General features: G+C 42.7%; 1 protein-coding gene across 2 annotated transcripts in view; it reads left to right on the plus strand.

Moving 5' to 3' along the window:
- The window catches only part of LOC137751745 (phospholipid-transporting ATPase IB), a 445,791-nt gene that overhangs the window by 40,934 nt on the left and 380,998 nt on the right, over positions 1-23,859 (plus strand). For both annotated transcript variants that reach the window (XM_068526376.1, XM_068526375.1), the window contains exons 8-17: positions 550-677; positions 1,855-1,966; positions 7,857-8,022; positions 8,965-9,092; positions 9,920-9,997; positions 12,222-12,310; positions 17,316-17,360; positions 19,818-19,893; positions 22,336-22,441; positions 22,797-22,879. In XM_068526376.1, coding sequence (XP_068382477.1) covers positions 550-677; positions 1,855-1,966; positions 7,857-8,022; positions 8,965-9,092; positions 9,920-9,997; positions 12,222-12,310; positions 17,316-17,360; positions 19,818-19,893; positions 22,336-22,441; positions 22,797-22,879 — 1,011 coding nt within the window. The remainder of the gene's footprint in view (positions 1-549; positions 678-1,854; positions 1,967-7,856; positions 8,023-8,964; positions 9,093-9,919; positions 9,998-12,221; positions 12,311-17,315; positions 17,361-19,817; positions 19,894-22,335; positions 22,442-22,796; positions 22,880-23,859) is intronic.

Consider the following 23,859-nt stretch of genomic DNA (forward strand, 5'->3'; position numbering starts at 1 on the left):
TTCTGGAGGAAAGAATTCAATGAAGCACGAAGTCAGGACTCTACCACTGTGCTGACACATCCATGCTAAAGTCGTAATCAACATACCCAAACCCTTTACAGAAAGCACATTCCATTAGCTGTACCCTAACGTGGCCATAAACACAGAATAAAGCACCCCTTTAACAGAGTGTGATATCTAGCACCCTGTAACTCTTCTTTAAAGAGAAAAAAGTGTCTAAGTCAAATACCTAAGATAGAAAAGAGAGACGTGTGGACAGAATCATCAAATGCAACTTGGTGCAGCAGAAAATTTGTGTCAAAATGAGTTATTAATTTAAACTTAAAATTGTTATTGTATATTGAATTCTTCCAAACCTTTTGTATTAGGTTGCTGTGGCCGAAGCTGCCTGTGAAGTCCATCCTGAAGGGCTGGTAGCTTGAGGACCCCACCCAACTATTCCATTTTAGTTGATTCATTATTTCCTTTTGATTAACAGTAGAGATACTGAGTGTCATTCGTAAACCTGGAAGATTGTGTTCAGTTTCCTCTTTGGGTTGCACGTTTCAGGGTGTGAGTCACACGGCTGACATGCAGGTGAGGGAGGTGCTGATGAAGTTGTCTGGGAGCATAGAGTGTGAAGGGCCCAATCGCCACCTCTACGATTTCACCGGAAACTTGAACTTGGATGGGAAAAGGTATCGCTTCCTCTTGTCTTAGTGGATTTTATTTTAATTTATTTTTAATGTGGCTAAGAATTACAGGAGCTTTGGCAAATATCAGTTTGTTTTCTGGTTTCATAATATTTTAAAACAGATTTCTTCATGTTTAGCTTAGATATGGGAGACTGAGCTTTTCTTGAAACACCGTGTTAATCCATTTAAACCTTCCCTTAAATTTAAGGAAAGACCTGATTTTTGGCAAGAAAATATCCCGAGGGTCTGAAATGAGGTTCACAGAACTGGCCTGGTCTTTCTGTGTGTATTACTCGCCAGGGAGGGGAGAGTAGTTGGTTTTGGCTGCTTAAAATTGTCCAGAAAAGCAGAAGAGAGATGTCTGAAGTGTATAAGAGCTGACAGTTATCAGAGAAACATCTTTTTTCCCTTTGCTTTCTTCTAAGTAGTCTGTGTTTTTAGCAAGTTGAATGAAAGGACCAGTTACCCTTCCTTCAGAACGTTCACTGCCCTGTTGTCTCTATTCTGTTGTCTCTGTCCTCCTGGCATTTATCATTTGAGTCATTTTTTGTCGTTACATTGGGGCGCAGTTTCTCTCTTCTGCTCGTCTTTAATCTGCATGCTTCTTACCACTGCTCCCCACTTTATATTTTGAACAGACCCAAAGGGAAGGACCCGATCACGGGAATCAACCCAAAATAACTCTGACAAGTCTAAGTGTGACACCCTTCTTGGTTTCATGTAGTACACAGGGCTGTTTTATAGGCTCCCATTTTAAATTTCTAAATTATCACTCAGACTTTTATCTAATCATTAAGTTAGCTTTAACAAATTTGATATTGTAGCTTTGTTTATTTTTTTTTCTTAGAGTCTATAAACTGGCTTTCCCGAATGAATAAACTTCTGGTTATCTTAGTTTCCTTTTTGGATATTGAGTTTCATAAGAGTTATAAGAGACACAATTTCCTTTTAACGTTTTATAGGAGAAAAAAAAACACCTTTTTCTGTGTTGATGAATGGATGAGATAAACCTTGGGTAGATTAAGCCAGGGGTAACCTTTATGGCCCCTGTGTCCCCGTGAAATAGTCCAAATTTGACTAAAGGAAACATTTGATTTATTGTGGGTTTATGTTTAAGGGGAAAATTCATGCTCATTTTTTCAAAGTATCATTAAATATAAATGTTGTTTCTTATTTTTAGCCCTGTTGCCCTTGGGCCTGACCAGATCTTATTAAGAGGTACACAGCTTAGAAATACTCAGTGGGTCTTTGGCATAGTTGTTTATACTGGACACGACACCAAACTCATGCAGGTAAAACATTTCTATGCTGAAAAACAATGCTGATTTTAGTCGTTTTTTCTGTTTTTTATGGAGTAGTGGGTAGAAAATGCAGAAGTTGCATTTAGGAAGCTTAAGCTTTGTCTGTGAACCTAAATTTGGAAAGGAGGTGCTTTTATTTTGGTTCCTAGGTAGTTTCTCCTGAATTTCTGTTACTGTATCAAGTATTTGTTACCCCTTGCCTGAAATATCAACAGTCTTTGTTTTCTGGATTTAATGGGACAGTCGGTCCTCACCTATTTTATCTTCCAACGCAAGGGGGGGGATTTGTTCTAACCTCTTTATTTCTCTCTTTACTTCTCCTCCTCACCCCATTAATTAAGATTTTATAGGAAACTGTCTTCTTTAACTGAATTCTAGGCAATTGAAAATCAGTTATCTTTGAATTCATGTTTATTCTTCATGTCATTTACCAAAGAGAAAAAAATACTAAAATGATTTTGTTCTTTCTCCCTGTTAATTTTTAAAAATTATTATCTGTGACTTCATAGCCCACGTTTCTTTTATGACATATTTTGCCAGACAGCTTTGAAATCCCGCATAAACCAGTGTCCCTGCATGTCACTTCTTACATTTCTTCAGTATTACTTGGCATCTTATCTTGCTAATGGTTGCTGTTAACGAGGATTGGTTTTTCAGCTTGTCTGCCCTTTGATGTAACTTCTAAAGCACAGATTTGGCAATATTTCTTGATTTAAAAGTGTTTCGTGGCCACCGTGCACCATATCTTGTGCCAGGCTGTGTGGGTACAGTAGTGAAAGGCACAGTCTCGCCCCTGGGAGCCAGACAGACTTGGGAGTGGTGGGGATTACAGAGTGGAGAGATGATTGTGTGATGCGTGTCATTACTGGGCGCTGGGGGTCCACAGGGAAGGTCATCCAGCCCCGGTTTGGAGGTGTCAGTTGACCAGATACTAAGAAGCCCATTTCAGATGTCAAGTTGAAGAAGGAAGGCTGTTGTGTTGGTTCACTCCTCAAGTGGTGTAGGAGGAGAGCGTTAACCATTGATTAGAACCGATGGAGTGATAGAGCCCGGTGTCCACACCAGCTGGGTAACGCAGTGCAGACGGGGTGGCCGGGGGGCAGGATGAGAAGGGCTGAGAGACTCACTGGAGTTGAAGAAGGTTGTTGGAGTTGCTGCATGACAGGCCTCGGTGTGCAGGGGGCTTGGCTTTGATCTTCTGGGGTGGAGGGTTTGTGGAGCGGAGAGACCCAGCGGCAGGAAGCTGAAGCGGAGCTGTCGGAGGCGTGCGATGTTGAGGAGTGAAGGATGGAGGGGCCACGGCATTTGATGACGATGGGACGCGGCTGGGCCAGGGTAGAGACAGGTGCTGTAACCGCTGGCTCAAGTCTTTAGGGAGTGGGGGGGAGGGGACAGCCGGTGGACTCGCTGAGGGAAGAGGCAGAAGGTCGTGTAGCCAGACAGCAGGAATTTTACAGGGGGGTTTTTTAACCCGGCGTTAGAGGCAGGAAGTGTCGGAAGTATGACCGGCTCCCGAGCAGCCGTTCAGCAGTGCTGTCTTCTGAAGCACGTGCGTCTGCGCGGAGCACCCCCGGCTGGGGGACCTCAGGGGAAGGGTGTCCTGGGGGGGGGGGGTGAGGCAGGAGCAGGAAGGAGGGGAGGGCCCAGGGCAGTCCTGGTCCTGGAGTGCGAGGCCCCACGTGCGGTGGGATGGTTACAGAGGACGGGGTGTGTGTGTGTCTGTGTGTGTGCGTGTGCGCGCTGATTAGGGGGTGTGTGTGTCTGTGTGTGCATGTGCACGTGCGCGCGCTGATTAGGGTGTGCAAAGTGTCTTGGTTCTGAGCAGCTGTGTGCGAAGACTTTCTCTGGCTGAAGCCTGAGCGCCCTGCCGCCTAGCGAGTGACCTCAGACTCCCCCAGGCCAGCGCCCGCCGCTACCGCCTGACACTGGGAGCCCCGCTGGCCACAGATCACTTCTGTTTTTACAACGAAGTGACAGATCCCGAGGCGCTCGCTCAGATGCGGGCAGGGCCCCGAGACTAGTTTTCAGAGTGTGCCTTTTACAAATGTAACCACTGCCCAAGATTCCTTGTACTCTGGAGGTTTTTTTCTTTCAGGGTACGATGCTGTTTCCCTAGATCATACGCTGGTAATACAGCTTTGCAGCTAAGGTGTAAGAGATAACGAAGTGACGCTTAAAAATAATTCCATCCTCCCTTCACTGAGCAAGGTGTTTACTAAGTTACCTCGTGACGTTTGCATCCCATGAGTGTGCTGGGTGCCTTCCTTGCACCTACATGTGAGAAACCTCTTTGAATGGCTTATTACATGTTGACTGCTCAAGTACAGAATAATCCAAAGCCCCAGAAACACCTGTGCTAGACTCGCTGTGCCTTTAGGGCTAAAACAACAAGTAACAATAACAAGCTTTTGAAAGGAATATAATATAACACACACAGCTGGAAGCCATCCTGTTGGTGAAATAACATACATTGTCTCTACTTGTGCTACTTGACCACAGAGAGGAAACACAGTTGCTTTAGGGTTCTTCTACCTTTTTGTTTTTTAAACTCTCACCTCAATGCCTTCTACTCTTCTACTTCAAAGTTCCCTCGTTTCATGTCGAGTGTAGTTACATGTAGAAATATTTCAATGTCTGATGTTTCTGTTGGTTGATTTACTGGGAAAGAGAGATTATCACAGTAATTCCAGCAAACAGTGCCCCATGCGTTGCTCCAAGAAATTCTCATGTATTAACAACTCATGGATTCCTCACAACGGCCCTGCGAGGAAGATACTATTTTTGTTTTTGTTTTCTGAATGAGTGCACTGAGGCATCTCTCAGTAAGTTAGCAAAGTTACACACCCGGTAAGAGAGAGAGCTGGGATTCCAGCCCGGGCAGTCTGGCTCCCGAGTCCTTGTCTTAACTAGTACTCTGCTGACTGCTTTCTTAGAAGGGAATCAAATGTGTGAAATTCAGGCCAGATTTAAGCTTTTTCAAAATCTGACATTTTGGTCTATTTCTATTTCGAACTCCATTACTCAAAAGTAGTATTTTCAAAGGATTTTGGAGAAGAACTTATAATGCTAGTAGGAATTTGCCATTATAAGCTCATCACTGCAAGGTGGAATGCTCAGCGGCTGGGGGTGAGTAGCTAGAGCTTGGCTTTCCTAAGTGCATGGGCTGAAGCCTGAAGTGTTGGATTGTTGCTCTTGTATTGGACGAAACATAACTTTTCTTAATCCTATTAACTGGCCAGGATTCAACCCCGGGGAAAGGTCAAAAGTCAATAAACTCATGGAGTCATAGAAATAACGTTCATTGTAAATTTTTTTCTGCTTGTGCCTCCAACGAATGTTTATTACAAATAAGATTGGCTTTTAAAACATTGGGGTAGGCAGTCTTGAAACTGGTCTTCCGGCTCTTGCCGTGAGGCCAAAGGTGATGTGTGTCGACCCCATTGACCTTGAGATGATATTTGATTGATAAGTTGTCCTTTACTGATGGATTTCTATTTAGATTCTAGAGGAATATTTTTAAAAGTCTTTAAAGGGCAGATAATTCAGCGACTTGAAGTGGGAAAAACAGTATATGCAAAGGAAATGCTGCCATGCTGTTTAGATACTTACAGGGCTGCAAAATCGCCCCCATTGCAAGTCCCCGACTCCCCACCCCCGCAGAAAGCCATGGTCATGGTCGCAGCAATCCTGGGTTTGGGGATAGAATTCAGATAAGTTTCAGCCGCCTTGTGGTAGGAGCTTCTCGACGGAATGTAGGAAAGAATTGCCGCTCATTTTCTTTTTTTTTTTTTTTTTTTTAAATAATTTATTTTTAAATTTATTTTTGGCTGTGTTGGGTCTTCGTCTCTGTGCGAGGGCCTTCTCCAGCTGCGGCGAGCGGGGGCCACTCCTCATCATGGTGCGCAGGCCTTTCACCGTCACGGCCTCTCTTGTTGCGGAGCACAGGCTCCAGACGCGCAGGCCCAGCAGTTGTGGCTCACGGGCCCAGCCGCTCCGCGGCATGTGGGATCCTCCCAGACCAGGGCTCGAACCCGTGTCCCCTGCACCGGCAGGCGGGCTCCCAACCACTGCGCCACCAGGGAAGCCCCCACGCTCATTTTCATCTTGATTTTGTTTTCATGTTGTGACTTTATTTGTATCCTTATATTCAGAGACATTTTCATCCTAGCTCTGTTAGGGACCAGATGGGTTGGGAAGAGTAAGGGAGAGTGCTAACTCAGGTCTGGCCCAAGGCACCATTTTTCACGGCCAGTCAGTGCCCTGCAAGTATTCAGATCGCCTGATCTTGCGTATCAGTATTGCATGTAAAGGGACAAGGCTCGTGACTTGTGGACGGAGACTGTGGCCTGAAGCTCCCGCCATCTCCCCCGTCCACTCCTGGCTTCTGATCTAGTCCAGGGTCTGTCCTCCTCCAGGAAGGGGTTGTTACCATCTGCTGTGTTATGTGTTAGTTTCCTGTCGCTGCCACAACAAATCACACAAACGTAGTGGCTTAAAGCAACACGAAGCTCTTAGGTTACAGTTCTGTAGGTCGGAAGTCTGCTCTGGGTCTCACTCACATCATGATGTCAGCCAGGCAGCCTTCCTTTTTAGAACATTCTAGGAGGTTCTAGAGGAGACTCCATTCCTTGCCTTTTCCAGCCTTCTAGAGGCTGCCCGAGTTCCTTGGTTTATGACCACCCCTCCTCTGTCTTCAGAACCTCGGTGCTGGATCTCTTTGGCCCTTTGTCTGTACTCACGTCTCCCTCTGACCGTAACTGGGAAAGGATCTCTTCTTTTTCTGCTTTTAAAGACCTGTGTGATTAAATCGGGCCCATTTGGATAATTCAAGTTAATCTCCCCAAGTCAAGGACATTAATTTAATCACACCAGAAAAGCCCCTTTGCCATATAAAGTAACATATTCATTGGTCCAGGTATTAGGACCTGGATGTCATTGAGGAGGGGAGTTATTCTGCCTACCACCACTGCCTTCAGAAATTTTTTTAATAAAATGACTTCAAGTGAATAACTGTCCAGGGCAAACAGTTCTATTGACTTTTCCACTGCTGAGGGGATATAGTTCCAAACCTGATGTGCAGTGGTCCTTGAATCTGGTTTTAATGAATCTTTCTGGACTCACTCCCAACACTGGCTTATTCTCTAGCGGGGCTGGTTTCCCCACCGGCAGTGAGAAAGCAGGCCATGAGCGTTTACAGATGGCTGGCCTGTCTTTCCACTTTTGTTGTAGCTTCCTGCCCACGTTCTGTTTGTGGTTTAGAACCCCGTTCAGATTTCTGCTGGCCACCAGAGCTTTCCCAGCTCTTCTTGCTTGTTTCTTGTTCACAGTTTTCCAAATGAACTCTTTGTCCATCCGTTTATTTTGACACCTATTGTTCTATTTTGCATTATTGATGTGTGTGTGTTTGTGTACGTCTTTTCTCAAATTTTGACCTACTGGGCTTAAAATAGCTCTTTGTTAATTATAGAGCTACGTTATTACTTTGAAGATTGTAGATTTTTGTGATGTAGAATCTTTGTTTCCCTTGAATTAGCAGCAGCCTGATTTCTTTTAAACTGGGCTTAAATGATTTGGAACCTGTATTCTAAGATCATGAAAGTAGCTAATTTTATGCTAACATGTATTGTAAGAAGTACAAACTGAATCATGCAGAGTTGAAATGTGCCCTTTTAAAATGATAGAATGTGTCTTCTGTGTTCTTTATTTAAAACTAGCTGTTGATTCAGGAGCATAGTACACTTTTAAATCTCATTGGTTATTTGACAAAAAAATAGTCTTACTTTCTATTTGTTGAATTTGGTTAACTTACCTCCTTTTCTCCCTACTCTTTGCCCCCAAGTTTGTTCTGTGACGCTTACTGGCTTTAAATGCTCTCGTGCAGAATTCCACCAAAGCACCTCTCAAGAGGTCGAATGTTGAGAAGGTAACTAATGTGCAGATCCTGGTGCTCTTTGGCATACTCCTGGTCATGGCCTTGGTGAGCTCGGTGGGAGCCCTGTACTGGAATGGGTCTCAAGGAGGAAAGAACTGGTACATCAAGAAGATGGGTAAGTGGCAGATGGCCTCCTTGTTGAAGCTGACCATCCTTCTAAGTGTCATGTATGTGTGCGGGCTGTGCCCTCCTTCTCTGCCCTTTGGCTGTTGTAGACAATGCCCGCCCCTCAAGAACCAGAAGATGAGTTACGTGATGCAGTGGAGGTGGACACATTTGGGGATCATTTTATATTCAGATGATTTTTTAAAAAATTTTATTTTATTTATTTTTGGCTGCATTGGGTCTTCATTGCTGAGCGCGGGCTTTCTCTAGTTACGGCGAGCGGGGGCTACTCTTTGTTGCGGTGCGTGGGCTTCTCGTTGCGGTGGCTTCTCTTGTTGCGGAGCATGGGCTCTAGGCCCGCGGGCTTCAGTAGTTGTGGTTCACGGGCTTAGTTGCTCCACGGCATGTGGGATCTTCCCGGACCAGGGCTCGAACCCACATCCCCTGCATTGGCAGGCGGATTCTTAACCCCTGCGCCACCAGGGAAGTCCCCTGTCCTTTTTTCTGCATCCTTTTTAGTTAGCTGCCCTCTCTCTATCCTCCAGGACTTGTCTGACGCCTCTGTTCTTCTGGGTGGCCTTCGGTGACTGGGCCTCCGCATCAGAACCCTCGTGCCTTGGTTTCCTCAGTGTCCTGTGAAGGCCTTGTTAGTCCATGTACCCTGCTGCACGGTCACGTTGCGGGGATGCTTGCTTCCGCCCACTCCCCTACCCCGCAGCCTCCTCTTGGAAGCCAGCTCTCTGTTGGAAGGAATTGTGGCATCACAGTCTCTGTATCCACAGTTCATGCCGCAGAGTAGGTGCTGAGTGACTATTTTAACTTGAATCTCTAAATGTATACTTAAGCCAGTAAACTTTTTTGGGAACATCTTTCAGAAAAATTCAAACATCATAAAGTACAAGGAAACTGAACAGAGACTCAGCTATGCAGATATTCTGGTTTTCTTCCACAGACACGAGCTCAGACAATTTTGGATATAACTTGTTGACGTTCATCATCTTGTACAACAATCTGATTCCCATCAGTCTGCTGGTGACCCTCGAGGTTGTGAAGTACACACAAGCCCTCTTCATAAACTGGGTGAGTATCACACCTGGCTGGAAGCTGAGGTGCTGGGGACGTGTCAGCTGCCGTTTCCTAATACCCTCTTGGAGCCTCAGTGATGGAATTGAGCTCCCGGAAAAGGAAGAACGTCGTTGATTTACGATTCAGTCTGGGAATTCAACTGCCTAGAGAATGGGCAAGGCTGTCCCTGAGCCAGTGGTATCTGTGACTAGTCACCTAACGTCTTATCTTCTCGGGCTGTGAAATGGGCAGGGCAGGGGCTCTCACGAGCATCAGTGGAAAAACGGAGTAGAATGTGTAGCAGGTGCCTGTCTTCTGGTGAGGGGGGATGAAGCGGCTGCAGCTCTTCATGCTTTAAAGTCTCCTTAGTGCTGAAGTAACGTTCTCTTAGGTGTGTCTACTTAAGTGTCCCCTATCTGTCAAAATTCATGGTGACAGTAAATTTGGATTCTATTGCAAGAGTCGAGGTGGAATTTTCAAGGAACTGCCATGGCCATTAAGCACCAGACCTCAGCAGCCAGTATTTGGAGACCAGACATTTTGATGTGCATTTTTTATTTGAGCTTCACAACAATCCTGTGAATGAGGTATTAGCTAAACTCAGGAGTATGAGTTAGTCTAGGTCAGGAGATGATCATCTTGAAGCCAAATCCTCTAGATATAAATAAATACCATGTTTTCCTCTGTATCTCAGTGTTTCTGTACACTAATAGACACTGTATTTTCACCCCCAGGTTAAAAATTAACATTTATGTTGTGTTATATGTTTTTAGTTTCTTCTTAATCTAAATGAGGAATCGATGGTAGATAATTTCTGAAGTGCCCCCCCTTCTCTCTCTCAGGACACAGATATGTATTATCTAGGAAATGACACTCCTGCCATGGCCAGGACGTCAAACCTTAATGAAGAGCTTGGGCAGGTGAGCGCCTCTTTGGGGACTTTGGGAACCATGTATGAACACAGTGGCAGACAAATGTTGGAAGAACCATGGAGAGATTTTGCAAAAATAATTCTCCATGAAGGTGGTTTTGATGTCTAAAAGAGCTCTGTAGTACTTGGAGGTATTATTAAATACAAATGTTAATTGATCTTGACTTACTTTTTGAGGCATGGGTATATCTTATCACCTGGAAGGTACCTGCGACAAATTTAGTGCAAAAAATACAGTACAGCATTACTTTGGACTCTTAAAATTGTGCATTATGTCTTCATCTTCTGTTGAAATCACTGCAAGGAATACCTCTTTTGAATGCATTGCAGTTACAAATTATAATTTCACCTTATAAATCTTATATGCACCTCCCAACAACCCCATGAGGTGAGTGAGGTTATGTATCAGATGAAATTTACCTCTTATTTGAAGCCTTCTCCAGACTTCCAGGAAAGTTAACTTCTCTCTCTTCAGTGTTTCCATAACAATTTTTCCAAACATAAATACAGTAAAGGAAGAGGTGTGGTAGTAATACACGTCCATTTCCATCCTGGGACTTTTGAGCCCATTCGAGGGTGTGGATGTGCCTGAGACACAGTCTTTGGTCGCCTCTGTCATTTTAGCACAATGCTTAGTATAACTGTGTTCTCAGATGCTGTTGAACTGGACCTGGATGATTGAAGGATTCAACGTACTCAAGCACCCAGGATGAAATAGTTCATCCTAATTGGGAATAGGGAAAGTTTGCATGGGAGAGTTAGTTTTGAGTTGCAACTTAAAGGATAACTTAATGTTCAATAGACACAAGGATAGAAAATGCTAATAATTCCTTATTATAAAACTGTCATTTTTAAATATTTTGATATAATCTTTAAATTTTTTAAGAAAGAGGCAGAAGGAAATACTGCTTATTGAAAGGCTGATCCTACTGAGCTTTTTGTACCCCTAGACTTACTGCATATAAAACTTATATAAAAACTTATTATTTATAGTTAAAGCGTTCATTACCCATAGCGTACTGATTTCATATTTCTAGGTACTGTTTGACTTCTTTAGGATCATTAATAATCTTTCTTTACTTAAAGGGCCTTGAATTGCTTTAAAAATAATTCTCAGTGTATTTGCTTATATTGTATCAGTAAGAAAAAGTACAGTACACAATTCATGTTATTAATCCCTCTTCTACAAAACAGTGCAGTGTGGCTTCCCTAGAACAGTTCTTGGGGGTCACTGGAGTCCAGCTCACATCCTGCCGCGATCATGACCCCTCTGTAGAAAATCCCTGAGAAACTGGAATCTTTCCTGGAGACAATTCTGTTGATCACTCCCTCTCACCAATCCATGATGTAATTTCCCAGAAAGTTACACATAGAATGATGTTACTTATCTTCTGGCCAAACCTTTTATTTCTTAGACATGGAAATTGAGTCCAAGTAAGGTGAGGTGACTTTTCCTGAGCCCACATGGCTGGTTAGTAACCAGAGCCTGACTTGGACTCTCTTCCCTTGTGGTCCTGAGTCCCTTCGCCCCCTCCCCTTCACAGCATCCACTCGGGAGGACAGAACTCACACGGCACACGTGCATTTGGGTTCATCTCTTTTGCAGTCAGTTAATCACGTCAAAATGGTTTGCTTATTAACCTCCACAGGAATTTCTCTTTTCACCTTTGTATATTGAGAGCTTAGTGTGTTAAATGTGTAAAACTTCGTGCCTTGGAAAGTTATATAATCTGTAGCAGTTCCAAGCTGCCTTCATGTAACCTCACTGTGATTGTGATCGAGAGGCTTCGTGTTTGTTCCGTGCTGTTTCAGGATATGCCTTCTTAGTCCAACTAGGGGATGGAGTCTGAGAAAGAAACATATTGTGGTTGCCGAAGTCTGAGCTTGTTGTCTTGACATACTGGACACAAGAATGAATTCTGTATAAGTGTCATTGAGATGCCTAGTGGCAGGACTTAGTGCTTACAGATCTGAAATGGATCCAGAGCTGTTACTGAAGCCTCCTTTGTACATTTCCACACAATTGGACTCTAGAATTGGTTATTGAAATGGTTTTTAAGTGGCCTAAGCATTAAAATATATTAATTTTATAATAATACAAAGGGAATTTACCTTTGAAAACTAATACAGATTTTGAAAAACACAGAAGAAAAGACTTCATATGTTGGTCTCTTACATTCTTGGTGTATGTTTTTTCCTTTTCTCTGATTTAGGTAAAATACCTGTTTTCTGACAAAACTGGAACTCTTACATGCAATATCATGAATTTCAAGAAGTGTAGCATTGCTGGGGTAACCTATGGGTGAGTGTCTTGATCACTTTCTCAAAATTTTATTTGTATTCTTCCAACAAAATAAGTTTATTTTTAGCTGCTTAGTCAAATACCTTGACTTTCTGATACTTTGAAAGGACATTTATAAGGGATTTAGATGTGTAATTACTGCTGATGGTGTTTAAAACTGAATGGGTCCCAATTTAGACCAGTTAAAACATGGTTTATTTCTGCAAATACTAACCTAGTGAGAAATCTCAAGGAATCTATAAATTTATATTTCTAATCTAATAATTATACATTTCTTACTCATGTTTTGATCTGAATGCCTTTTTTTTTTAAATTGAGGTATAATAGACATGTAAAGTTATATTAGTTTTAGGTGTACAACATAATGATTTGATATTTGTATATATTGCAAAACAATCACCACAGTAAATCTGGTTAACTTGTCAGCATACATAATTAGAAATTCTTCTTTTCTTGTGATGGAATTTTTAAGATTTACCCTCCTGGCAATTTTCAAGTTTGCAATAGAGCATTTTTAAAAAAAATTTTTAACAGTTTTTTTTAAAAAATTATAAATGTATTTATTTATTTATTTTTGGCTGCGTTGGGTCTTTGTTGCTGTATGTGGGCTTTCTCTAGTTGCGGTGAGCGGGGGCAACTCTTCGTTGCAGTGCACGGGCTTCTCATTGCGGTGGCTTCTCTTGTTGCAGAGCACGGGCTCTAGGCAATGGGCTTCAGTAGTGGTGGCACGCGGGCTCAGTAGTTGTAGCTCGTGGGCTCTAGAGCACAAGCTCAATAGTTGTGGGTCATGGGCTTAGTTACTCCACAGCATGTGGGATCTTCTCGGACCAGGGCTCGAACCCGTGTCCCCTGCGTTGGCAGGCGGATTCTTAACCACTGTGCCACCAGGGAAGTCCCTGTAATAGACCATTATTAACTATAGTCACCATGCTGTATGTTACATCCCCATGCCTTATTTATTTTATACCTGGAAGTTTGTACCTTTTGACCCCCTTCACCCATTTCACCCACCCCCTATCCCTGCATCTGGCAATTACCAATCTGTTTTCTTTATCTTTGAGCTTGTTTTTTTTTGTTTGTTTTTAGATTCTACATATTAGTGAAATCATACAGTATTTGTCTTTCTCTGTCTGACTTATTTCCTTAGCATAATGCCCTCAAGGTCCATCCATGTTGTTGAAAATGGCAAGGTTTCATTCTTTTTTATGGCTGAATAGTATTCCATTGCATATATACCATTTTCTTTATTCATTCACTCATCGATGGACACTCAGGTTGTTTCCGTGTCTTGGCTATTGTAAATAATGTTGCAGTGGACATGGGGGTGCATATATATCTTTTAGAGATACTGTTTTTGTTTTCTTCAGATATATACCCAGAAGTAGAATTGGTGGGTCATATGATAGTTCTATTTTTAATTTTTGAGGAAGCGCCATACTGTTTTCCATAGTGGCTGCACCAATTTACATTCCCACCAACAGTGCGCAAGGGTTCTCTTTTCTCCACATCCTTGTCAACATTTATTTCTTGTTTTTTTTTTTTTTTTGGTAATAGCCATTCTAACAGGTGTGAGGTTTTGATTTGAATTTCCCTGATGATCAGTGATGTTGAGCACCTTTTCATGTACCTGTTGGCCTGCTCTATATGTTTTTTGGAAAAATGTCTATTCAGAACCTCTGCCCATTTTTAAATTGGATTTTTTTGCTATTGAGTTGTATGAGTTCTTTATGTACTTTAGATATTAACCCCTTATCAGCTTTATAATTTCTAATTTCTAATGGGAGCAAATATTTTCTCCCATTTGGTGGGTTGCCTTTTCATTTTGTTGATGGTTTCTCCTGTGCTGTGCAGAAGCTTTTTAGTTTGATGTGGTCCCACTTATTTATTTTTACTTTGCTTTTGGTGTCAGATCCAAAAAGTCATCACCAAGACCAATATCAAGGAGCTTATCACCTATGTGTTCTTCTAGGAGTTTGACGGTTTCAGCTCTTACATTCAAGTCTTTAATCCATTTTGAGTTAGTTTTTGTGTGTGGTGTAAGATAATAGTACAGTTTCATTCTTTTGCATGTGGTTGTCCAGTTTTCCCAACACCATTTATTGAAGAGACTGTCCTTTCCCATTGTATATTCTTGGCTCCTTTGTCATAAATTAATTGATCATATATGCATGGGTTTGTTTCTGGGCTCGTTGTTCTGTTCCATAGAGCTATGTATCTGTTGTTATTCCAGTACCATACTGTTTGGACTACTATAGCTCTGTAATATAGTTTTAAATTAGGGCACATGATGCACCCAGCTATGTTCTTATTTCTCAAGATTGTTTTGGCAAATCGGCCTCTTTTGTGGGTCTGTATACATTTTAGGATTGTTTATTCTATTTCTGTGAAAAGTGCCATTGGAATTTTGATACGGATTGCATTGAGTCTGTAGATTGCTTTGGGTAGTATGGACGTTATAGCATTATTAATTCTTCCAATCCATGAGCATGGAATATCTTTCCATTTACTTGTGTCTTTTAAAACTTCTTAACATATTACAGTTTTCAGTGTATAGGTCTTTAATCTCCTTGGTTGAATTTATTCCTAGGTATTTTATTCTTTTTGATGCAGTTGTAAATGGGATTTTAAAAAATTATTTATTTATTTATTTATTTATATTTTTGGCTGCGTTGGGTCTTCGTTGCTACACGCAGGCTTTCTCTACTTGCAGAGAGAGGTGGCTACTCTCAGTTGCAGTGCGTGGGCTTCTCATTGTGGTGGCTTCTCTTGTTGTGGAGCACAGGCTCTAGGCTCACAGGTTTCAGTAGTTGTGGCTCACAGGCTCTAGAGCGCAGGCTCAGTAGTTGTGGCACACGGGCTTAGTTGTTCTGCGGCATGTGCGATCTTCCTGGACCAGGGTTCAAACCCGTGTCCCTTGCATTGGCAAGCGGATCCTTAACCACTGCACCACCAGGGAAGCCCCATAAATGGGATTTTTTAAAAAAAAATTTCTCTCTGTTAATTCTTTACTAATATATAGAAATGCAACAGATTTTTGTATATTGATTTTGTATCCTGCAACTTTACTGAATTTGTTTAGTTCTAACAGATTGTTGGTGGAATCTTTTAGGATTTTCTATATATAATATCATGTCATCTGCAAATAGTGACAGTTTTACTTCTTCCTTTCCTATTTAGATGCCTTTTACTTTTTCTTTCCTAATTGCTCTGTCTAGGACTTCTAATACTATGTTGAAAAAAAATGTAACAAGAGTGGGCATCTTTGTCTTGTTCCTGGTCTTAGAGGAAAATCTTTCAGTTTTTCACTGTTGAGTATAACGTTAACTGTGGGCTTGTCATATATGGTCTTTATTGTATTGGGGTACATTTCCTCTATACCCATTTTGCTGAGAGTATTTTTTTTTTTTTTTATCATATATGAATGTTGAATTTTATCATGATTTTTCTGCATCTGTTGAGGTGATTATATGATTTTATCCTTCATTTAGTTAATGTGGTGTTGTCATATTGATTTGCAGATATTAAATCAATCTTGCATCCCTGGAATAAATCCCACTTGATCATTGTGTATGATCCTTTCAGTGTATTGTTGAATTTGGTTTGCTAATATCTTGCTGAGGATTTTTGTATCTATGTTCTTCAGATATATTGACCTGTAGTTTTCTTTTCTTGTGGTGTTCTTTCTGGTTCTGGTATCGGGGCAATGCTGGCCTTGGAAAATGAGTTGGAAGTGTTCCCCCCTCTTCTGTTTTTTGGAAGAGGTTGAAAATGATTGGTATTAATTCTTCTTTGAATGTTTGGTAGAATTTGCTAGTGAAGGCTTCTGGTCCCAGACTTTTGTTGGGAGGTTTTTGATTACTGATTCAATCTCTTTACTAGTAATCAGTATGTTCAGATTTTCTGTTTCTTCATGATTCAGTCTTGGTAGGTTGTATGTTACTAGGAATTTATCTGTTTCTTCTAGGCTGTCAAACTTGTTGGCGTATAATTGTTCATAGTCTCTTAACGATCCTTTTATTTCTGTGGTGTCAGTTGTAATGTCTTCTCTTTCATTTCTGATTGAGTCCTCTCTTTTTTCTTGGTGAGTCTAGCTAAAGGTTTCTTAACTTTTTCTTTTTTATATATAAATTTATTTATTTATTTTTGGCTGCATTGGGTCTTTGTTGCTGCGCGCAGGCTTTCTCTAGTTGTGGTAAGCGGGGGCTACTCTTCGTTGCAGTGCGCGGGCTTCTCATTGCTGTGGCTTCTCCCGTTGTGGAGCTCGGACTCTAGGCCTTGCGGGCTCTAGAGTGCAGGCTCAGCAGTTGTGGCGCACGGGCTTAGTTGCTCTGTGGCATGTGGGATCTTCCTGGACCAGGGCTCGAACCTGTGTCCCCTGCATTGGCAGGTGGATTCTTATCCACTGAGCCACTAGGGAAGTCCCAAGTGCTCTTAACTTTATCTTTTGAAGAACCAGCTTTTAGTTTCATAGTTTTTTTTTTTTTCTATTGACTTTTGAGTCTCTTTAATTTATTTCTGCTTTAATCTTTATTTCCTTCCTTCTAACTTTGAGTTTCATTTGTTCTTTTCTAGTTCTTTTAGATATAATGTTAGGTTGTTTATTTGAGATTTTTGTTTGTTTCTTGAGGTAGGCATTTATTGCTATGGACTTCTCAGAACTGCTTTTGCTGCATCCTGTAAGTTTTGGTATGTTGTATTTCCATTTTCATTTGTGTCTAGGTATTTTTTGATTACATGTTTGATTTCTTCATTGATCTGATCCATTGGTTGCTCAGTCACATGTTGTCTAATCTACACATATTTGTGAGTCTTCCATTTTTTGGTAATTGAGTTCCAGTTTCATACCCTTGTGGTAGGAAAAGATGCTTGGTATTTCAATCTTCTTGAACTTACTAAGACTTTTTTGGGGCCTAACGTATGATCTATGCTGGAGTTTGTTCTTTGTGTGAATACCTGTGTTTTTGATCACAGTTTTGTAACCATTCTGTTTCTCTCTCTCTGTCAGTCATTTTCCAGAATTGACAAGGGAGCCATCATCAGATGATTTCTGGTAAGTAGATTTTAAGAGTTCTTGACACTTTAGTGGGAAAGGCTTTGGAACAATTTTATATTGGCACTTCTCACTTGAATATTTTGAAAATAAAAGTTGCATATATGTTATTTCAAGAGAGAACCAGAATAAGATTGAAACATGAATATGGTTTTAAAAGCCCAGTGGTACTACAAGACTTTAACAAAAATATCCAGCTATCGGTCTGATATATCCACTCACTTTCCACTTCTTAGAATAATATCTTCAAGGTTGTACCATACCTGTTGTAGCATGTATCAGAATTTCATTTCTTTTAAAGGCTGAGTAATATTCCATATATGTATATACCACATTTTGTTTATTAATTCATCTGTTGATGGGCGTTTGGGTTATTTCCATCTTTTGGCTATTGTGAATAATGCTTCTATGAACATTGATGTACAGGTATCTGAGTTTCTGCTCTTATGTATTTTGGGATTATGCCTGAAAGTGGAATTGCTGGGTCATATGGTAATTCCATGTTTAACTTTTTGAGGAACCACCAAACTATTTTTCATAGCAGTTCTACCATTTTACATTCCCGCTGGTAATGCACAATTTCCCCACGTCCTAATAACACTTGTTAATTTCTGTTTATCTTTTATATATATAGTAGCCATCCCAATGGCTGTGAAGTGGTATCTCATTTGTCTTTTTTATATATATAATAGCCATCCCAATGGCTGTGAATTGTGGTTTTGACTTGCATTTCCTTTAAGACTAGTGGTGTTGTCTGCTAACATTTTAAGATTTTTACACTAAGAAAGCTGATTGCTGGAGCCATGTATGTAGGGGGGACAGTGTGGTTGATGATTGTCTGTCTTCCCTGTGGAATGATCAGCCAGGACTGTTTTATTAGAGGATCTCTGACGTCAGCATCTGTGTGTCTTTCTTTTGAGCCGATCAGTCATCTTCTCGCAGGAAGACCTCCAGTTTCCTGCCAAGGGCTGTAAATCTGGCTGAAGCTGTTATGGGAGCTGAGTGGAGGCAGAGGGTTGTTGATCATACTTTTCAATGTATACAGTGTTTCACTTAAAACTCCGGTTTAGGGAGGATGCTTTATCCTACCCACCTGTGTGCTCAGTGTTTCTGGGTCCAGGGCTGCTCTGGTTTAGGTTCTCTGGAGGATAGACCTTCATTTCGTTCTGGGTGCAGAGGTTCAGGTGCCTGGCTGCCTGGGATGAGGGAGGTTTCTCGCAGACTGAGTCTTGCTCAGGTGGATTTGGAGCCTGTCCTGTTTTCCACCTTCCCTTTATCTCACAGGTACCTCGTGCTGCCTCGTCCTCAGCTTTCACCAGGGTTCTGCTGGGGGCAGCAGCTTGCATTTTAGGTGCTTCCCCTTGCAAGCTGTTGGTTTCTGCTTTCTCTGCTGCACTAAACTCTGATATCTACTCAGCGTTCAGATTGACATCAGATCTGCTGTCATCTTGTCTTCCCTTGTCTTTGTTCTGAAGACAGGGTTTCAGGAAGGGGCGAAGAAGGGAGTGTACTCAGACCTTCGCGTCTCTTCAGTGTGAAGGCGCAGGGCCATCATGTCACGTTTCCTTTTTTGTAATTATTTGCCCCCTTTTTCTCTTTCACATACAAGCTCTGGCCATGAATGGCTGCACAGATACATTGCCACAGTTCCTCTTATTTTACATGCTTGGAGCGGGCACTCTGGGGAGTTCTCCCTGGTAGATGCAGAGACCAACAGAAATGATAAAGTCATGGTGTTCATCCTTGCATCTCTTTCTTCTCCTTGTAACTACAGATCCTCCTCCACTTACAATGGAGTTATGTCCTGACGAGCCCATCGTAAGTTGAAAAGATCAGAATTCAAAAGTGCATTTAATACCCCAAACCTACCAAACATCACAGCTTAGGCCAGCCTGCCTACAGCGTGCTCAGAACACTTAACGTCAGCCCACCATTGGGCAGTGTCAGCCCATTTCATAGTAAAGCGTTGAATATCTTATGTAATTTATGGAATACTGTACTGAAAGTGAAAAGCGGAGTGGCTGTCTGGGTCCAGCCTGGTTGTACGTGTATGGCTTGTTCTCCCTCGTGATGGTGGGGCTGACTGGGGCTGCGCGTGTCGCCCGGCATCACGAGAGAGGGTTGTCCCACGTGTCGCCAGCCTGGGGGAAGATGAGAATTCAAAGTCTGAAGTACGGTTTCTACTGAATGCATATCAGTTTTGCACGATCGTAAAGTTGAAAAATTGTTAAGTTGAAACATCGTAAGTCAGGGACGATCTGTATTTTGTTTATAGTCGGGTTAAAGATTTACTGCCTTGAGGTTTGAAATCATAGCCAGTATTTCAAATCTTTCAAAGTTTGATACAAAGTTATAGGCTTTTTAGGTGTGGTTCTTCCTGAAGACAGATTCTTACTAGGTGTGAGTTATCTTGAAGGAACTTTTGAGCTGAGTAAGTATCTTCTGTTCTCTCTTCAGCCGGATACCTCCTCCACCTAGTGACTCATGTGACTTTGATGACCCCAGGCTCTTGAAGAACATTGAGGATCATCATGTAAGGCTGCCGTTTGCTTCTAGAACTTTATTTTATTTTTTATTTTTGTATGTTTATTGGAGTATAGTGGATTTACAATATGTTATGTTAGTTTCAGATGTACAGCAAAGCGTATCAGTTACACATATACATGTATCCACTCTTTTTCAGATTCTTTTCCCATGTAGGTTATTACAGAGTGCTGAGTAGAGTTCCCTGTGCTATACAGTAGGTCCTTGTTAGTTATCTTTTTTATATATAGTAGTGTGTAGAGATTATCATACTAAGTGAAGTAAGTCAGACAAAGAATGACATATGGTGCCACTTATATGTGGAATCTAATAAAAAACGATACACATGAACTTATCTACAAAACAGAAGCAGACGCACAGATCTTGAAATCAAATTTATGGTTACCAAAGAGGAAACACGGGGCAAAGTGATAAATTAGGAGATTGGGATTAACATACACACGCTTCTAGGACTTTAAATAACTTGTGATGCACTTTCATTTATGTATGTGTGTAATGTCTTGAAAGTTGCCATTTTGGAGTCTGGGGAAGAGATGTGACCTCGCTTATATAGTGTTAGTGCTTTAGGGATGTGATCAATTTGTGGTGAACACGTTGCATAACTTAATTTAAAGCCGAATTAAATATGTGGTGAAGTTATAAAGTAGCACATCACGATCAAGATGAGTCTTACCATAGAATTCTCTAGCATTTCAGATTTCTTTTGCTTTGTAAGGTTTCTGCAATACTGGTTCTTTGTAGTTGTGAATCTAAGAGGTCATGTATTTTGAAAAGTAATTACAGTATCCTTTGGCTAGGATAATTTAGGAAACAAAAGTAAGATATAGCAACACGTTGCATTTACAGCATCCTACTATGTGCTAGGCATTTGAAGTATATTTCCTTTAGCACCCGAGTCACCCCAGAGAGGTGATGGGAAGTTGCATAGAAAGATTGACTTGGCCAAGAGTTACCTGGCAAACAGATGTAGAAATGAGAGTCAGGACCTTGGTCTGTTCACTTCTTAACTGTGATGTCACATTCTGAACTATTGTAACAGACCAGGGTTTATTGCCGGTTCATCTGAATTCATTTTTGTTCTAAAGGCTATTCTGAAAAACACTAACTTAGAAAAGTATTCAATGATCAAAGCGTTTCACAACCAGTTTAACCTGTATAAATTAGACCTAATATGACTCTTTTCTGAAAAACATTTTAGTTTTAAAATTAGGTAAACTCAAGCAACATTAAAACTTGATTTTTCCCAACTTTTGTGAAGAGATAGATATACTTAAAACTTTCTCTGAATTTTCAGTGAGAAAATCTCCTTTTCTCTATTTCAGTTAGTCCCTATTTGTTGATGCTAAAACTTTCCCAGCAGTGGTTCTGAGATGGGAGTGTGGAAGGTCACCCATGCTCCCGGGCTGGGGTGCAGGGCCTCGGCCCCGGTGATTCTGACAAAGTGGTCCCAGACCTCACAGAGGATGCTGCTGAAGGCCGTGCTCTGTGTCACGGTCACAGACACTGACACTGTCCTTTCCTGTATTTGACCTTAGAGGTAGACACAGCTACTAGGGTAGAGCAAGCAGAGGAAGGCATCTCAGAAGAACCGTCTCTGGATAAGGGTAGTTTTCATTAAGGATGTCAAAGAAACAAGCACCCCGTGAGGACTTGCTTTCTGCAAGAGGACTCAAGCATCCTCAAATAGTATTTAGGTTGAGGGTAATAATGCGGGTGGGTGACTGAAATGGTGTGTTTGCGCTGGGATGGCGGAGGGGCAAGGAGAAAGTGCAGGGTGACAGACAGGCTTGGCAGGTGGCTCCGAGTCTAGTTTCCCGAAGTTTGTTTTCCTGCCATAGATCACTAGGTGCCAAAGCAGCAGAGGAGGTGAGAAGAGCTAGTCCCACGGAATCCCAGTGTTGTCTTAGGAACAGCAGCAAACAATTTAGACTGTGAAACAGCAAACTGATCAAATAAGAGACCCCCATTCACTTAGCAGACAGTTTGAGGGCCCGGTTTGCATCAGACACCTTGCCAGGTAGTAGGTAGTAGAGGAAGAGACCGCGTTCCAAGACGGGGTGTTAACAGGCTTCTCGATGACGCAACTGGTAAACCGAAGCCCCGAGGACGCGTGAATAGAGGGACTGGCCGACAGCAGGGGGGGGACGGCCATGGGCCAGCGGGAAAGGACGAACTCTGTTTGAAGAGCTGTAGACAGAGTGGCTGGTGGAGGGTTCAGGCTTGGGGGGTGCGGCGAGTGGCAGCAGATGGGCCAGATGGCGAGCAGGTGCTGGGTCCTGGGGCACCTGGGATCCACGCTGGGGCTCCCGACCTCTGTTCTCACGGGAGCAGGAAGGCATCCAGGATTCTGAGCGGGAGGGTGCCTTGAACCTGACTCCGGTTTACGTCAGTGGTGTCCCGACCGTCGGGTGACCTTGGCTCCCGTTTGCAGCCCACAGCCCCCTGCATCCAGGAGTTCCTCACCCTCCTGGCCGTGTGCCACACCGTGGTCCCCGAGAAGGACAGAGACAACATTATCTACCAGGCCTCCTCCCCAGGTGAGGCGTCTTGGCTGGGTGTGCCCTGCTGCCCCCTTCTCTGGGGACCTGTGTGTTTGGAGGTGACGCGGCCCCGCCAAGCCCCCACTGTGTGCCCCTGGTCTCACGCTGGCTGCAGAGTGCCCGGGGGACTAGTTCCAGGGCCGTGGCTTCTCCTCTGATGGAAGCGCTCCTTTCAGGGTCCTGGCTGGGGGGAGAGTAAGTGAGCGCCTTCTCGATCCTTGGTCTTCACTGCACGAGAGGCCAGGCCTCTGTTGCTGGTGTGGATCTTGTTCACGTGAAAGATAACACGTGCTAAACAGAATCCTGTCATTCCCGGAGACTAGTCAACGCCTCGTCAATTCTTTATTGACAGATGAAGCTGCTTTGGTGAAAGGGGCTCGGAAGCTGGGCTTTGTCTTCACAGCCAGAACGCCCTACTCGGTCATCATAGAGGCCGTAAGTGACATCCCAGGGCACCGCCGGATGCTCTCGGTCACCCGCGTTTTGGAAGACTGTATGTTAGAAATAGCACATCTGTTGTGCATATGAGAGCCGAGTTTCTTGTTTGTTTTTTCTCTGTGAGAAACGAGGTGTGTTGAGAAGTGATATGTCGTGGGGTTCTGTCGCCTGTGTTGTGTGGTGCTTTTGCGTCATCTTTGTCTCTTAAAGGCGCTGTCCGCAGTCTTCCATCCACTGACGTGGAATAACGTGCAGTAAAGCACTCGGGGAGCCTGCTTCTCGGTCCTGTAGTTGTTGGGAAAAGCTCCACAACCTCCTGTCTTCGCGGGCGGGTCTGCGTCTGTCTCCCTGAAGCCCTCGGTCGCTGGCTCTGGTCTCCTGGGCTGACAGAGGAGGGAGTTGGCACTTAAGATCTTTTTTTTTTTTTTTTTTTTTTAATATGGGTTTTTCCCCCCTGAAATCAAGAAGTTTATTTTATGATTTTTTTTGAGTTTCCTTCTCGAGGAGCCAGAGGGAGAAATCTGGGGAGAAGAGAAAGTTTAAATCGGGAATAAGGTCAAATAGGGATCCTTGGGGTGGCGGCAGGGACATGGGTGGGTGGGTGGGATGGGCGTTTTCTGTGATGAGAAGTTGGAGGGGCTGTGCTCACTGCTGTCTGGGTGGGTGAGGGTCTCAGGGCGAGTCCCCGCCCGCTCGCCCCTGTGCTGTTCCCACCCTCAGTTTGGGGAGGACTCACGGCTTTTTACAGCTTTTGGCGTTCTGCATCCTTAAATCCCTGGATCTCTTGAAGGCATTTGAAGTTCACTTCCATCTGGTGTAATAACTCGATGTTGTTCCTGACCTGGCGGCAGTCTGTTCTTTCTTTTACTTACGTGCAAAACCTAAAAAATATCATACCGTGTACAGGGTGCCCATTTCTTGACATTTTCAGTTTCTTTTTTATGGAGTACAGAGATCAGAGCATGTTTATTTGTACT

This window comes from Eschrichtius robustus, chromosome 18 (assembly GCF_028021215.1).
Source record: "Eschrichtius robustus isolate mEscRob2 chromosome 18, mEscRob2.pri, whole genome shotgun sequence".
NCBI lineage: Eukaryota > Metazoa > Chordata > Mammalia > Artiodactyla > Eschrichtiidae > Eschrichtius > Eschrichtius robustus.